Source organism: Oryzias latipes, chromosome 14 (genome assembly GCF_002234675.1).
Source record: "Oryzias latipes chromosome 14, ASM223467v1".
In the NCBI taxonomy this organism is placed as follows: domain Eukaryota; kingdom Metazoa; phylum Chordata; class Actinopteri; order Beloniformes; family Adrianichthyidae; genus Oryzias; species Oryzias latipes.
Genome location: NC_019872.2, coordinates 2,096,649 through 2,112,685, shown reverse-complemented (window position 1 = coordinate 2,112,685; position 16,037 = coordinate 2,096,649). Strand labels below are relative to the sequence as shown.

The window sequence follows — 16,037 nt, the reverse complement described above, 5'->3', positions numbered from 1 at the left end:
GCCTGTCCTGTCCTGTACCCCCCTCACCTACACCTCCATCCCACAACACCACCACTACCCACTCCACACACACACACACACACACACACACACACTCCCGCCCCCCAGGGACCCCTCTGATTACACTGCTGCTGGAGGACAGGACATTCCTCAGCGTTTTATCAGCTCAAACGCATCTGAACAACCTTCATGGAAAACTGAAGGTTGAGAGTCAGAGGTCTCCTGAAGAATTCCCGTCTTACAGCATTTTCCTTCAGAGGGATTCAGAGTGAGCTAAGGTTCCTGCTTTAGGACCATCGAGTGACAATAGAGCTGCAGAAACCACAGATTTTTATTCCACATGAATTTAGAGAGAAGCAGCGAAAGCTGCATCTGCCGCTGCCTGGGATCAGACGCTCCTCAGGAGTTCACGTAAAAGCTTGTGTGTCTTTGTATGTAAGTGTCTGCAGTGAAGACAGCAGAGATGGAAGACACCCCTGTGTTTGTGATGACAGCGGCCCCCTGCCCCCCAGTGGCAGAGGGGGGCAGTGTAAGTCAAAAACAGCCTTGAAGGAGATGGTCTGACAGAACGATTTCTGCTGAAATGTTCTCTGCATTTGGTTTCATGTTGAAGGACAGACACGCTGGAATCCATGTGTCGTCAAACAGATGAGGGCTGAGTCTAAAACAATGTCAACACTCAGAAATCTAAAAGCAAATCATCAAATCAAGGAACTGATTTTATTTAAAGTGGTGTTTTTTTTATAAATCAGAGAAAAACCGTTTTCAGTCGTTTTAAGATTTCTTCTTTTTTTCATTTTATATTTACGTTCATGTAAGATGGTTTTGAATGGAATTTTAAAGTAAAATGATAAACAGTGAAGTTGTGAATAGAAAAAGGCTGATTGCAGGGTTCTGTTTCCGACAGAAGAGGCTTCCTCCTCTTCATTCTTCTGTCACTGCAGAAGACACAGATAGACCATTTCCAACATGTTCTCGGCTCACACTGATTTACTAGAATAGTACAAAAAACAAAATTAACTTAGTAAGGTTTTTTTTAAATAAATCACAGAATTTGACATAAATGTAATAAATTAATTCTAAGTCTTTTTTTCCCTCTGCTGTCAGTTTCTAGGGTGACAAACAAATTTCCCACGTGTGGGATCAATAAAGTATCTCTGATTCTGATAAATAAAAAGAAACTTTAATTAAAACAAGTGAATTCCAGATTAAATAAAGAAAATTAGTAAATAAAAAAGTGATTATCTTTTAATGACATTTCATTTTTGACAATTCCTTAAGGATGTCTGTATCTGTAAGTTTTTGTTTTTTGTTTAAACACTATTTTCCAGTCTGACTGAGAACAGACAAGCAAAACACAGCACGACACATGAAAGTTATTTTTTATTAATTAGACTTTTCAAAGTTTCTGCAGAGAATCATATTTGTGTGACAGGACTCGCATTAAACACAGTGAAAGCCACAACTTTAGTGTCCCGAGGAAACATCACAACAGGGTCACAGCAGTTATCTGTTGGATCTGCAGTAACGTCGTCACTCCAGGCATGTTGCCCCTCATTTACAAAGTGTTGGAGTTGGTGTGCAGTCAGTGGAAGGGAAGCCAGTAGAAACCTGCTTTATCCCAACACTTGTGGGCCGACTACTTTTACATCAATTCAGAGGTTGGGATGAACATTTCTGGTCCAGTAAGAGTCACATGTTGCTTCAGCTCAGATTAAACGCACACAGTCTCGCCTGCAGCAGACAGCCTGCACGGCCCGCTCAGACGGAAGAATGAGAGCCAGCAGACAGAGGGGGAGCAAAACTATCAGAGAAGGCAGTGATGGAGTCCATGCTGCAGTATGTCTGTCTAACTCAAAGGTCACAGCAACATCTGCAATCCTCCAGATGACGCTGATGACGATCCTCGGATCTCTACAAACTGGATTAAGGCCGATTAGATGCAGAAGGTTCCCTCTGCTTAGGCCTCCTTAGCAGATGTACACAAGTCTGACACCCTCTCTGATTCCCTACAGGAGAGAAAAATCTGTTTGCTGCCACAGTAAGAGAAACCGTCCAACCTCAACGCAGAGCCTCTGCTTTTGTTACATAAGCTCACATAGAAGTCACAACGTTTGCGAGCAAATTACATGACTCAGGAAGTTATTTTAGAAATGCTGCTGATGCCAAGTCTTCAGAGTTAGATTTCCTGCTAAAACATGACACACATCAAGCTACTGTCAGACTCAGCAGAAGCAGAACCTGCCTGAACCTCCACCATTCACTGCTTCACTACCCAACAGAGAGAACAGCCTCAGCTTCAGTCTCTGGACTGGAAAACGTCTGTTTTTCTCCTTCTTTATGGTGTTTTCTGCAGAAACATCAGTCATGGACTGATCATCATTCACACCCACAGAGGTCAAAACCACCAAAGCGGACTCAGTAATGGCAGTACTGCTTAAACATTTGACAGAAGTCTGTCTAAAAACCAGAAAGTCGTATCTTCTAGCCACAAAGGGGCGCTGATAGGGAACACCTCAATCTGTTCTTCGGTTTTTCGGGTAGGTTCTGAAAAACCAAAGAGGGGCAGAATTTACTCTTTTATTGTAGTGGTTTTGCCAAATTGCAGCTACTTTTCAGCAGCTTAGTCTGCGTTCCTGTCTGCAGAAGAGGCTAATGTTCTTCTGCAGCTGCTCAGCACTGAGCGTGAAGTTAAATCCAAGGCTGGTGGACTAGATTCTGTGTCCCAACGCTTCAATGGAAACAAAACCCTTTAACACAAATGTCTCACAAACCAACATCTTTATGTGTCGGGAAACTGGTCTCTATGAGATCCATCTTTGCAGAGCCGCAGGCTTCCACTCCGCTCTGATTGGATGTTCTCGGGATCAATGAGCCCATTTTTCTACATCAATCAAGAATCCCAAATTGAAGATGTCGTTTTGTGTGTGTTTTTGTGTGTGTTTTGTGTCGTTTTGTGACCAGCAGAGGGAGGCTTTTGCATGTTTTACCACTCTGGGGGGTGAGATTTAACAACAATGTGAGTGGGCTCCCTCTACTGGTCTGACCGGATCAGGTCTTCCTCAGAAATAAATTGTCACTCCAGTCTTGATGCTTGAGTGGAGAGGTGCCGTGGCTCTGTGGGGCGGTGCCGTGGCTCCGTGGGGCGGTGCCGTGGCTCCGTGGGGCGGTGCCGTGGCTCCGTGGGGCGGTGCCGTGGCTCCGTTGGGCGGTGCCGTGGCTCTGTGGGGCGGTGCCGTGGCTCCGTGGGGCGGTGCCGTGGCTCCGTGGGGCGGTGCCGTGGCTCCGTTGGGCGGTGCCGTGGCTCTGTGGGGCGGTGCCGTGGCTCCGTGGGGCGGTGCCGTGGCTCTGTGGGGCGGTGCAGTGGCGCTTCGTGTTGTCCTGCTTCTGTTTGTTTCATGTCAGACAGTTTGTGAGTGCATTATGGGTACTGGCGCCATCAGAGGCTCTGGTTTTTGCCTCGGGTTTGCTGGAAGTGCTGCTGTGGTGGGTTGTTGAAGTGGTAGGGCTCATGGCGAGGGTGGCTGTGGCAGATGACCGGGTGTTCGATGCCCTCACTCTGCAGCTCGTTCTGCTTGTGAACTCCATGCAGCTTTACCAGGAGCTCCTTGATGAAAACCTGAAGGGGGGAGCCAAAACAGAGGAGATCCATGAAAGGTGCTATGTTCTTTCATGACTTGAGCTGCTTTTAGATGATTCGATAATCTCCTTCTTGATGAACACATCTTTGAAAAAAAGCTGACACTGTCTGGATTTAGGAAACAGTTTCAATTGAATCAGAAGAAGAAAGGAGGTCTTTTCTAATTACAAAGGATAATGGAGGAGGATCAGAGGCAGACTGGGGAACCAGAACATGGAGAGCGAGGAGCAGAATCTCTAAACAAACTGAACCACAGCAGCTTCCTTTATCTCCACTGATGTGCAACAACAACCTGAGGTTCATGAAGACCAATGAAGTTGGTACGATCCAAAACAGCTTAGCAGGAGAGCGTGCTACAGGAGGGGATGGGCCCAGACCGTCACTATGATGATGCGATTTCTCTGTGGATTTCTTCATGAACAATCAAAAACGTAAGTATTCAGGTACAGATCTGAAACAACCAAAAGGATTTCTGATTTAGGAGTGTTTTATTTTATATTTGAACTCTGAATGAATCACAGGAAATAGTAGATAAGCCTAATTAACAAGAAGTGGAAGGGAGGGGGGGTTCAGGACAGCAGAACTGGAGATGTTTCTGAGAAATGAAATGAATGAAACGTGATGACTCAGATACAGATGGAGGAGAGAACAAAGAGTCTGCAGCCAGCAACCATTCTGTCTGAGCCAATGTTCCCTGTTTGGTTTGCATCTTTCGCTTTGTCTCTTTGGTAGGGGGATGTGTTGCACTGGGAGCTGTGTTTCTTTTACCAACTGGGGGCGCTGCTGGTTGCACATCAGATGGTTTTCTGTTTTCATTTTTTTGTCCCATTACAACTTAAAAGTTCTTGTTTGCATCATTATCAGAAGTTGACATTGTAAACCTCCATCTGGATGGATAATATGAAGAAACCCTCATCAAAAGCTGCAGTTACATGTGCAAAATATATATGCGCACAAATAAATATATTTGTGCGCAGAACTCTCTAAAATACCGGAAACGGGCGTAGAAGAAGAAATATTGAGTTCCGTTGTAAACAAACAAAGCTGCAGCATAGAGCGAGATGATCTTCTAAACATGCTTTATAATTGTTAGGATTATTATTAAGTGCATGTTTGCTCATGGTTTTTTTAATCCGTGCAGCATAGTGCTTTATTCTTGGGCAAACGGACCCAGAAGAAGGGTTAAGTTAGGTTAATACATTTAACCTTGGATGCATTTAAAAACTCTGTGCGGTCAATTCTCCAATCTGCATTTTGGCTGCACCTAAATATGTTTCAATAACAACAGCCTTTATCTTGTCCGAACACAACCGGAAACAAAAATCCATGTGATTGTTACCATGGTTTCTCAGGACTGCACGGCATTTCTGCCTTCAATAGCCGCCTCCCCCAGCTCACACACCGTCCCAGAGTCGCTCCCCTGCTTGGAGACCCGGTTCTCCTGAGTCCAGCAGCTCGCTCACGCAGAGCAGCCGGACGGACTGCGGTCCAAAGCCTCCTCCGGAGCGCACACCATGACAAAGCCCCCTCCCTGGTGTGTCTGGCTGCTCTGCTCAGAGACATGCTTCGCTCCCACGGAGCGGCCGGCCCATCTGGAGTTTGTCTGTACGACTATAGTCTGTTCAGAGAGGTCTATTGCTCAGTTTTGTCCTTTATGCTCTTTTTCTGCTCATTCATTCATGTTCCTCATCAACCATGTGAACAACTCTGAGTTTGAAGAGGATTATCTAATCTAAACTGGACTGACACTGTTCTGAGAAAGCTGAGACACCGGTAGTCTATGGTGGTTGCATTGTGAGCATTGTGTAGCGTTTAAACTTGGTGCAGTGGCTACCCCAAAAAATAATCTGGTGAGGAATTTGCCCAACATTTTTGGGGTGGATCCAAAGCGTATCTGAGAATGAAGTAAGCAGATGGATGATGCTGAGAAGCTGCAGAAAAAGGAGCAAACAATTTCCTGATGGAGGAACAAAGAAAGTCTGCAACACATTAGAAGACCTGCTTTAAACATGGATTACTGAGTAAAAACAGAAACGAGTACGCGTGTCTATACAATAATGATCCATATTAAAGTGAAGAGGATTTCTGATACGGACATTGATGCTTCAAAGAGAAAAGAAACGTTTGCTAATCCTTACATAATACAATGTTCTCATTATTTCAATAAATCCTGAAATGTTCATCTGGTGTTATTGTCTGCATTTTGGAACCGAATCTCACCGCAAAACAAACCCACTAGTCTTCCTGACTCTGTCTGTAATGGAATAAACACCGGTTTCCAACAGAAGCCAGTCTCTAATAAACGCCGAGCTGGCTGCCAGATTTTTAGAACAAACACCAGGGCTACTATTAGAAGATATACAATGTATCAAAGAATTTCAGGATAAAAATGCATTTCTGAGTATTTTTTTATTCAAATCATGTTGGATCAGGAGCAAAGCATAAAAACCTGCAGTTTATAAAAGCTCAGGTTTGTGATGCTGAAACTGCCAGGAGCAGGCCACAGTCTCAATGCTGCAAATCTAAATCCTCCACTTGCAGACGAATAGCTCCATTAACGTCTTCTCAGGCGCTCTTCAAGCTTTCAGTTACATTAACTGGGTATTTTAGTTTTTATTTATATTTGTCTGCTGCTTGGTGTACATCCTCTGTGTGCAATAGCTTTTCTTCTCCGTGTCTTTCGTGTTTATTTTATTGTGCTGCTACTACAATTTAATTTCCCTACAGGAATTAATAAAGTTATCTTAATCTCAATCTTTGTTTTCCTCATCTGAGCTGCCATCTGACAAAAAACTGAACATCTGGATAGCTTCGTTATTGCTTGACGTTTTTTGCTACAGCGTAGTTAGCTTGATCTTGTAAAGGGTCGTAAAATAGCAGGAGAGATTGTAAACAAAGGGCTGATGGGAAATTAGCGGAGCTAACTTCTGCGCTAACAGTCTCGTTCAAAACTCAGAGGCAAATTTCTAATGAAGTCCAGCTGCACTGCAGAAACTATGTCTTAAAAATGACACTCGCTTCTTAATGTTTGTTAAAAACTTCAGAATCATAATGAAAAGACCACCTGGAAAACTTTTACAATAGAAAGAAATATAGTTGGGGTGGGACTTTAAGACGACGGTTTGAGAAGGAAAAAGCTTCATTCGGTGCAGAAACAGACCCGCTGCTAAAGTCCTAACAGTTTTATGTGTCTAATTAAGTCATCTCATTACAAATATGATCGTATAAACAATAAATCACCTGACAGGCAACATTTCTCTGAGAATGACTCAGACAACACATGGTTGGTTCATTTAGAAACCAGGTAAAAAACAATCACTTGTCTGAAGATGTGAGAATTCATTAAGGAAGAGAAAAACGGTGAGTTTTTACTGTGATCAATAAGACGCATTCAGCTTCTTCAAACAACATGAATGTTGATCCAGTTTGACACTGCTGCCAAAATGCAGAACCGTTTCTAAAGACGATCAGCAGAATCAGATAAGAATCCTAAACAGGAGGACTATTCCAGGTAACAGTTCTCTCACCTCTTCAGCTGGTTTTAGTCTGCTTTTGTGAAATGTGAGCCTAACGGCTTGCTGACACACTTACGCCTGCATGCATGATGTTGTGGCAACAGTGCAGAGGAAGAGTAGGAACCAGAAGCACCAGTCCCACTGAATACTGACTCAACGTTTCTGTAACCTGGACAGAAATGTTGTTTTGAAAAACAAATCCAAAAGGCAAGATACCAATCAACTACTAAGAACAGGACTGCAGAATATGACAAGTATACAGTCTAGTCTGGTAGCAGCGCAGCGTTTGCTTTGTACACAAACCCCTTCAGGCTGTTTTGTGTGACCAGGACCTCTCCTCTGAGTTTCAAAGTCACTTTTTAGCGTTCTGTTTATGAGCATCGAAAACAGGAAATGCTTTCTGAAGAAGACAGAAACCAGCAGCAGCCTCAGATAAAAGCCAAACACACATTGAAGGACTGCGCCGTTTCTGTGGGCCTGACTCCTGCCACCTCCCTGTCAAACGGATGAGCTCAGTTTTTTTATTCGTTTTCATCAGGGAGGGGGGCAGTGGCTCCACCACCCCCTCCTTGACTTAAGCTCAAAGCTGGCACTGTGCAGGCTGATGTTTGAGTCCCAATGGACGGATTGTTTCTGCAGAGAAGAGGACAACAGACGGTCATTGTTGAGAGACTGTGGGACAGAAGATCAGGTGATGTCGTTTCACTGCGGCCTCCTCTCTTCGTGCTTCGTCATCTCATTAGGACCGCCTATGGTATCATCTTCTGGATGCTGATGAGGTTTGAGAAATCCAGCAGTGAGTGTCACTGGAAAGGTTTTGGCCATGAAGCCACATGCAGCCTCACAGCAGCAGCTCCTCCATGGACACATGACAAGTTCAGGTCCAGAAGAAGCTTTTCCAGCTGATCATGTCAGAGGTTCTGCTCTCTTCAGTAAAGATGGAGGTTTTTCTCTGAAATTCAGAGATGGAAACTCACTGCCTCATCCCGACACTCAGCTCAGCGGCACAGGCTGCTCTGCTTCTGCGTCGCTTGTACAGATTTTGAGTGATCTCCTCAGAGGAGGGACGACCTTTCACAGCCGAGGTCATCGAGCTATGCATCTGATGTGACAAAGTCTGGTTGGGTTTTCTCTGGTTTGTAAAACAGTTTTCCTGTTTAGCTTACATTTGGCAGTTCTGCCTTGAGTTCGTGTGACCTCCACATCATGAGCTGACCTCTGTCTCCTCTCAAGCTTTTAGTTACCCATCATCCACAGCTGTGTCAGATCACTATCCCCACATGTTTGCTAGTGTCTTTGTTTCTGTGTCATGACACTTTTGCTTCAGGTTTAGAGGGTGGGGGTCTACAGAAGAGCAGCTCATACATACCTCTGTGCTGTTCCTGCACTTCTGGAGAAGATCCTGTTAGCAGACAGACAGTTACAAACCGGCAGCATCAGCGTAGTCACCAAGACTAAAGCCATTCTGTGTTCAGCTTCGGCGTCTTACCTGTAGTCTCTGGGCTCGCTCCCGGTCGCTCGGCAGGTCAAGCAGCTCGTCGATGTTCACCTCCTCTGGCATTTCCTCCTCCTGGAGTCAATACATCAGCGCAAAGGTTCAGAGTTCAAAGGTCGAGCTGTCACAGCATGCATGTGAGCTCCGTGCAGCTGCAGTGTCTCTGAGCTCAGGAGGAACAATGCGCTACTCTTAAACAAGCTGCTCACACAGAAAACACTCAGCTCCTCCTCATCCTCATAAGACCCAACATTCAGACAACCTGTCCTGTTCCGCCTGCCAACATGCAGAAACTGAAACTTTTAAAGATCTCCGTCAATGAGCGTCTGCATTTTGCTCTGTGTTGAAGTGTGTTGGTAGGGCTGAACGTCCAGGCTTTTCTCTGAAGCTCCTGTCGGCTCCTGTGGAGCATGAGACGTTCCAGCCCCCCACACACCAGGACCTCCTCCAGGGACCCACAGCAGCTCTGTCCCTCCTCATTTCCTCTTCCTCTTTCCCATCAGTCCCTCTGCTCTCTGCTGCCCATGTAAGGTCACAGCTCCAGAGTCAGGATGGGACAGGGTGGGGCTGTGTGGCCTTGTAAGGAGAACCAGGCGCCCCCCTCCCCTCCACAGCACCCCACACATCACTGCAGACCTGAAGGTGAACTTTTTGGCGGTGGGTGAAGCTGCCATGAACTCATCGCAGTTTAAAGATCAGAAGCTTCACCCAAAGTTCCAGATGTTTCTGGCCATCGGCAGGTCTTCTCTCTTCAGAACCGTCTTACCTGGCCCCGGTACAGCCGGTCCAGACTCTCATCGATCCACTTCTCCACGTCCAGCCTCCTCTGCAGCTCCCTCCGGTTGTATTTGACGGTGACCCGCGCGTGCCTCTTTGGAATGTGACCGCCGTGCTCCGGAGCCAGCTCGGAGGCAGGAGCCCGCGTCTCCTCGGCTGCCATCTCCGCTGTGCGCTCGCGCTCGGAATCCTGCGCTGTTTGAGGGGAGGGGGAGACCGGGCGACGACGGCGCACGCGGGAGCGAGCGCGCGGGGGGGCTCATGGACGCAAGTATGTAAAGCGCGCAGCTCCTCCTCCCCTCCTGCTCCTTCACTTCATGCAGCTTTTTTATTTGAAAATCAAATGAGCCTGAATCTATGGAGTCCTAAACTGTTCATAATTAAATAAATAAATATGACCTCATGCAAATATACAATCAACCAATTCATCTCTCATAAATGTATAAAAAGATCATGAAATGGTGAAAAACATGCACACAGATTTGAAATTAGTCATTATATTATTGAATATATATTCATTTTGTTTTAAAAAAACCTGTCCATTATTATAAAATAGCATTTTAAAAATATTAATTTTAATCTTGTTGAATACTTTTATAATTATTTGGCTTTTTTCAAAACCTCGGGTTTCTAAATCAATATTTTCTAAAGTAGCTTTGTTTTTATTTCATGTTGCTGTTTTTCAGAATGACTCATTTATTTCATGAAAAGCTTTTCCAGCAGAATGAGTCTGTCTGTCAATCAAACTAGACAAGGTGGAGACACTTCTGTGTACTCATTTACTCAGAAATGAGCAGCAGCACCATAAGTACATCAATCGAAGTCACTCCAGCGAACGTGACGGCGCAGTGCACCCCCCTCAACACTAGGGGGAGTATGCACCTCAACACATCCACAGTGTTAGCAGATCTGGCAGTTTTGGTTCTAAATGTGCGGGTAAAAATTGGCTTTGGGCAGTTTTAGGGTCGGTTCTGCACTTTTTATTGATTTATTTTCTTCTTTTCAACTTGTTCTGTCCAACAGCTGAGCAAACAGATTAGAACTGAAGGCCCTTTGTGTTGGACAGGTTTTACTATCACAAACAGAGGTTATGTATCTTTGGAAAACCAGAGTGTAAATTTGTATAAACCGATTTGTGCTTTTGTTTTTTATTTATTTGTTACATTTAGTGTGTGTGGGGAGGGAGAATAAAAAGAAGAGAGGTTAGCGCTTTCGCCTCAACGCAAGAAGGCCCCCAGTTCACGTCCCAGCTGGGGGACCTGGACTAGAACATCAATGGGGGACCTTTCTGTGTAGATGTTCTCCCCTTCTTCCCACCATCCAATAACATGTTTCATAGGCAGGGCTCCAGACTGCGACCATTTGGTCGCAGAATGCGACCAAAATTTGAGAGTGTACAACTGAATTTTACATCCAGTCGCACATGTGCTACTAGTAAATTTGCCTCCCCCACCCTCCGTATTTTTTATACATTAAACGTGGAAAGGGCACGTCAATGATCGATGAAATGAGCAATGAAATCATCAATGAGACGCGAGCGCACACTCACGCAGACAGACACACACACTCGCGCGAATACTCATGAGACTGGAGCACACGCGAGCGCACACTCGCGTGTCATTGAGTGATGCCTGAGGCGGCCAATGCGTGTGAGAAGAATAGGGAAAGCCACTGTGAGTGGCTAAAATATGTGGAGGGGGCGGGGCCTAGAGATAATCTAGTGCGCGTAAACATCCGTGGGAAGGAAACGGACATAAAAATCATCACAACCTGATATGTGCGTCTGAGCTATGAATAAGCGAACTATTGATTCGTTCTTCTGACCTGCTGCTAGTGTACCAGTGCCAGAGTGTACAGCAGGGGTCTCAAAGTCGTGAACCAAACCACGGTTCTCATGCGCGGCTGTCACTGCAGCACATCGCTCCTGCGGGAGATGGTCAGCTGAGGAGCATAAATGTCCCACACCTGCATGTGTGACGGGGCTCTAACATTAAACACGTGTGAGCGACAACACGATTTAGTCTTAGTCACACTTAAAACACGTGGGGAAAATGCAACGATAGACGTGTTCATGAACCAGCTCCGGGGGGGGGGGGGGGGGGGGGGGGTAGGCGAAGCTGCAGCGAGACTGAAGGAGAACAGGAAGTTGTAGTCCTTAACATTCAATTTAGTTTTAATATGCCTCTCCCCCTAAGTATGATCTGTGATATTACATCTTTTATAATTATTTCAATGTTTTGCAATGTGTGTAACCTTTTTTTAATCAGTAGGTATATTAAATTATTTTAATTGATCAGTGAACTACAAAAAACCCATCAGGACACATGTCCCATAATGCATTGTTTTGTAGTCTGTAGGGCAGCTTTCAGTCAGTTCAGTACTAAATTTCCAGCTGTGTTCGCTCAGGTTGGGGTCTTGCTTCCGCCCCTTTCTGGTGATATTTTTGTTTTGATTGACAGGTGATGTTGGAGCAAAAACAAAAATATACATCTCACACCAGGTGATCTGTGCAGCGTTGCGTCCATCTGGGTGATCTCAAACACGCTTATTGTGCATCTTGGCTGCACCTATTTGGTGTCGCCAACATGAATTTCCATCCTCTAATATTTACATACATTTAAGTATTGTTTGAAACTGTGAAATGACCGAAAGGTTACTACGGTAATCACTGTGTTACTAAAAACTTTTTTTTTTATTCTAAATTTATGGTATTTTGTTTACTATGTGTACTGTCATGACAGCGATGGTGATGTCAGTTTACCTTGTTGTTGCATCTTCAAAAGTGCAGAATAAAATGTGACACTGAATTTAAAACAGCACATTGTAATCTCTGCATCTATTATCAAAGTGTTTATTAGTAATACAGTGGAAATTAGTAGATTTGGTTAGAATGTTGATTTACGGTATGCGCCCCTAAATTTTCTGGTTGTGCTCCTAAAATTTTCAGTTAGGGGCCACAGTGTAGAGCCCTGCGCGGGACTATTTTCTTCATCCCGCTCCCGCCCGCACCCGCCAAATTTCTGACCAATCCCGCCCGCTCCCGCAACGTATGCGTTACACTCCCGCCCGCACCCGCAATATGTATGTCCACTCCCGCCCGCACCCGCAAAACTCATAGAATTTAGTCCCGCACAGTAATAGAGATGCATTGATTTTGTATCGTCTCCTGTCCCGCAGAAAAAAACACGTATTTTTATTGATATTATTAAAGAGATTCATGTCCCTCCTCCAGTCTCATCTTTTCATGCATTCCTCTTTTGTGTAATGTGCAACATAATCATTAAATATATTTTCACAAATCCTGTTCGGTAAAAAAAGTGTGCGTGTGTCCGCGACATTGTTTGTCCACGACAGACGGCCTGAAGCGCGCTGAACCAGCTGGGATAGATGCAGGTCAAAGTCATTTTCAGGAAAAAAAACATTGTAATGGTTCAACAGAGCTGAAAATCTATGAATTAATTTTTTCCTGACGGAAAAATACTTTTTTTTTTTTTTGCTTCAGCCTTTTCCCGTTTTTGCTGTTTTGCGCCTCAGTGGGGCATTGGCACGCAGATCTGAACACGATGAACCTCGTTTGAGGTTCTTTTCTGCTTCATCCACTGACATCATGTCCCTGTCAGGAAACCTCTGCTTCTTCCTTATCCCGCGCAGTGTTGCCAGATAGATTAACAGCTCTTTCATCCTTCTGTTGCGCTAGAGCGTTCCGACTAACGTGTTAACCTGCTATGACCGTATTTTGCGCTCTCTGTGTAGAACACACTGGGAGCGCGGGGAAAATAACTCTAAGCTGCAGAGGATGTGAACAGGTGAACAGGTAGAGAGGAAAAGCAGGTAAAGAGGCGGGGGAGGGGCTTTGGCTTCAAACTCTGTCAGAGAGATGGAAACACGGCGTCAGATTGAGACGCAGCTTTCACTGCAGGAGTTGAAGCAGAGACTTTCTCTGGGATGATTCTATGAACTCAAACATGGAAACATGATTATCAAGCAGAACTCTTTAAAATAATAAACCTGATCTCTCCACATTCTTCGTGTCTACCATGCATTGATGCACACATCGCTCCATGCAGCGATCAGACCAGAACTTTAGCTGATAGCTCCGCCCACACGCGACCGCGGTCTCAGGCTTTAAAGAACACAATTTCTAAGAGGCGGGGCGGGGCGTTGCACACCCCCAACAACAGGTTAGATGACAGAGGCCATTGGGCGTCTCTACCTGGTGCCTTCACGGAGCTTCAGTACATAAGACTCCAACAGCCGCACAGCCTAACGTAGTCCACTATTATATATTCATGAGATATTCATGGCAAAACTGATCCCGCAGAGTTTTTTTTTGCCGCCCGCTCCCGCCCGCAGTACAATTCAAACCGCCCAATCCCGCGAGATTTGCGTTGGGTCCCGCGGGACCCGGCGGGACCCAATCCCAATGCAGCCCTCTACCACAGTGCTCCTAGTGAAAAAAGTTAGTCTGGAGCCCTGATAGGTGAATTAGTTTATCTAAATTGTCCCTAGGTGTGAATGTGACTGGATGTGTGATTGCAGACACTCTGTCCTGTGAAAGACTGGCGACCTGTCCAGGGTTTCCCATGCCTTTGCCCACAAGTGGCGGGCTCCAGCAGCCCTGTGACCCCAAAAGGGGAAAAATGGATTAGAAGATGAATGAATGAGTTATTTTAAGCTGTAACAATTATACCAGATCTGCTGAGACGACAAATATTACATTAAAGGTGAAATTCTGACACGAAGATGAGTGGAAGACATCTGTCCATCAAGACACTGTGGGTTAGGAGGGGGGATGAAGCAGACAGGGAGCAGTGTGGCAGTGTACATGTGGGGGTGGAGATACATGCATGCTGCCGAAGTGAACCGTGTGTTCATAAGGGGAACCAGATCCTACCCAGCCAGACCAGGAGAGGGTGGGAGAGGCCAGGCCAGGAGCACCCCGGCGACGGGACCAAAGCAGCCAAGGGGGGGGGGACCGCCCACCCAACAACCCCCCCGGCGCCGAGAAGCATAGGCGAACCCGGCGTCTGGGCCCCCAGGCCATAGGACAGGCGTGCCTAGCCGTACCAGACGGCAGCCATGGGGGCCACCGTATTATTCATGGCTGGTTGTTTGCCGCTTGGGCTGGCAGCAAACAACCAGCCACGGGCGAAACACTGGCTGACCCCAGAATCCCAAGCCCCCCCCCCCAGCCCCCGCCACGGCGACCAGGCACCCAGCTGCCGTTCCCGGTCGGCTGCACTGCTTACCCTGCACCCAGAAGGCACCAACCCAGGAACCCTGCCAAGTTGCTGGCAAATTGCACGCCCACCCCCCACCCAAGCAACCAGAGCCCCTTGCTGTCCCACTTTAACCCGAGAGGGAAAAATAAAACCAGAGGACCTAATTTATAAATATCATCTCAATGAAAATAAAAAAATATCATAAGGTTCAGGAGTCTCGAGCAGACTGGCTTTGCTTTGGAGTCTCTTAGTGTCTGGCCGCCAGCTCGCCTCCCAGGAGCCGCCACAGTGATGGAGTGTGAGGGAAACAGATGTGAGGACAGACTGGATCTGTGAGCACAGACAGTGGAGCTGTGTCAGCTCCAGAGCAGAGAAGAGCTCTGAGAGAATAGTGGGGGATTTCTCTCATTTCTTAGAGCTGGACTCCTGAATCATTTTAGCAATAATTTCTTGGTGTGTGGCGTCCTGTGTGTGTCTTTGTGAAACATATCAGAGGGATTGGATCTAAAATAAAAACTTGTTGTGAATATTATTTTTAGGTCTTATAAAACATTAAAAACTAAATGATAGAATTCATTAGTGGGATAACTCCAAAAATATTTGGCATTTTCCTAATTTTGTGCAACACCAACAGTAGAAATCCTCCAAAAAACCTCAATCCATAAAAAATGATCGATTGTTTATTTATGATCTCATAAAGTGCTGCTGTTTTCCTGTATTACCTGCTGTCTTTGTGTCAAATGGATTATAACACCAACTAAACCACAGAAAAGATGCTTAATAAAAATATCTACAATATTTGGTAAATAATGACATTATTAACATTAGCTGCTGAGTGATCCAACAGCACCTGATGATCAGTGTCACAGCCTCACCTGTCATAATTGTGATAAAATAGAAAAAGGTAAATGAAGTAAATATTATTTTCCACTGATGTGTGTTAAATATACATTTTCAGTCAACTCAACACATTTTCCACAGTTTCTGAGGTTAAAATCGCTGAATTTGAGTGTTGCGCGATGACAGACGGAGCTGAATCTCCGGGTGAGGCTCTGAAGCGATGTGCCTCATGTCTGACGGCAGGGCTCAATGTTAACAGAGACGTGCGGTGGAAGCCCTGCTATATTATGGAGTGATATTTCTGCCACCACGTTTCACATAAACTGTCTAAGTTGAAGGTGAAAATATTAAATATTTGCTTTTCAATAATCTTTTATTCTACTTTGATATTTTTTTGCTTTCAAAAACGTGTTTTGATTTTGCTGACTACTCTGAGCGCGGCTTAACGTGACATAACTGCCACTATTGCCGCCGCCAAAAACGTTTTCACATGCGTTGTGTGTCATCTCACTTTTTTCCTATCTTTGATTTTGCTGAGTTCAATTTCA

General features: G+C 45.3%; 1 protein-coding gene across 2 annotated transcripts; it reads right to left on the bottom strand.

Annotated features, from left to right (window-relative positions):
* Positions 1-3,105: 3,105 nt before the first annotated feature.
* LOC101154969 (protein phosphatase 1 regulatory subunit 14A) lies at positions 3,106-9,651 on the bottom strand. 2 transcript variants are annotated; one of them, XM_023962219.1, is made up of 4 exons: positions 9,417-9,648; positions 8,645-8,725; positions 8,525-8,557; positions 3,106-3,619 (listed from the first exon to the last, which is right to left on the bottom strand). In XM_023962219.1, the coding sequence occupies exons 1-4, from the start codon at positions 9,588-9,590 to the stop codon at positions 3,440-3,442; spliced, it is 468 nt and encodes a 155-aa protein (XP_023817987.1). In that variant the 5' UTR covers positions 9,591-9,648; the 3' UTR covers positions 3,106-3,439. The 2 variants fall into 2 exon arrangements, with proteins under 2 accessions (XP_023817987.1, XP_023817988.1); XM_023962220.1 differs by lacking the exon at positions 8,525-8,557 and having other exon boundaries at positions 3,271-3,619; positions 9,417-9,651.
* Between the last annotated feature and the right edge of the window lie 6,386 nt (positions 9,652-16,037).

Coding starts and splice junctions, on each gene's coding strand:
- LOC101154969 (XM_023962219.1), bottom strand. CDS start 9,590: ATGGCAGCCGAGGAGACGCGGGCTCCTGCCTCCGAGCTGGCTCCGGAG. Junction 8,558..8,644: donor AGCGAGCCCAGAGACTACAG/GTAAGACGCCGA, acceptor GTCTGCTAACAG/GATCTTCTCCAGAAGTGCAG. Junction 3,620..8,524: donor AGTGCAGGAACAGCACAGAG/GTATGTATGAGC, acceptor TCCCCCCTTCAG/GTTTTCATCAAGGAGCTCCT.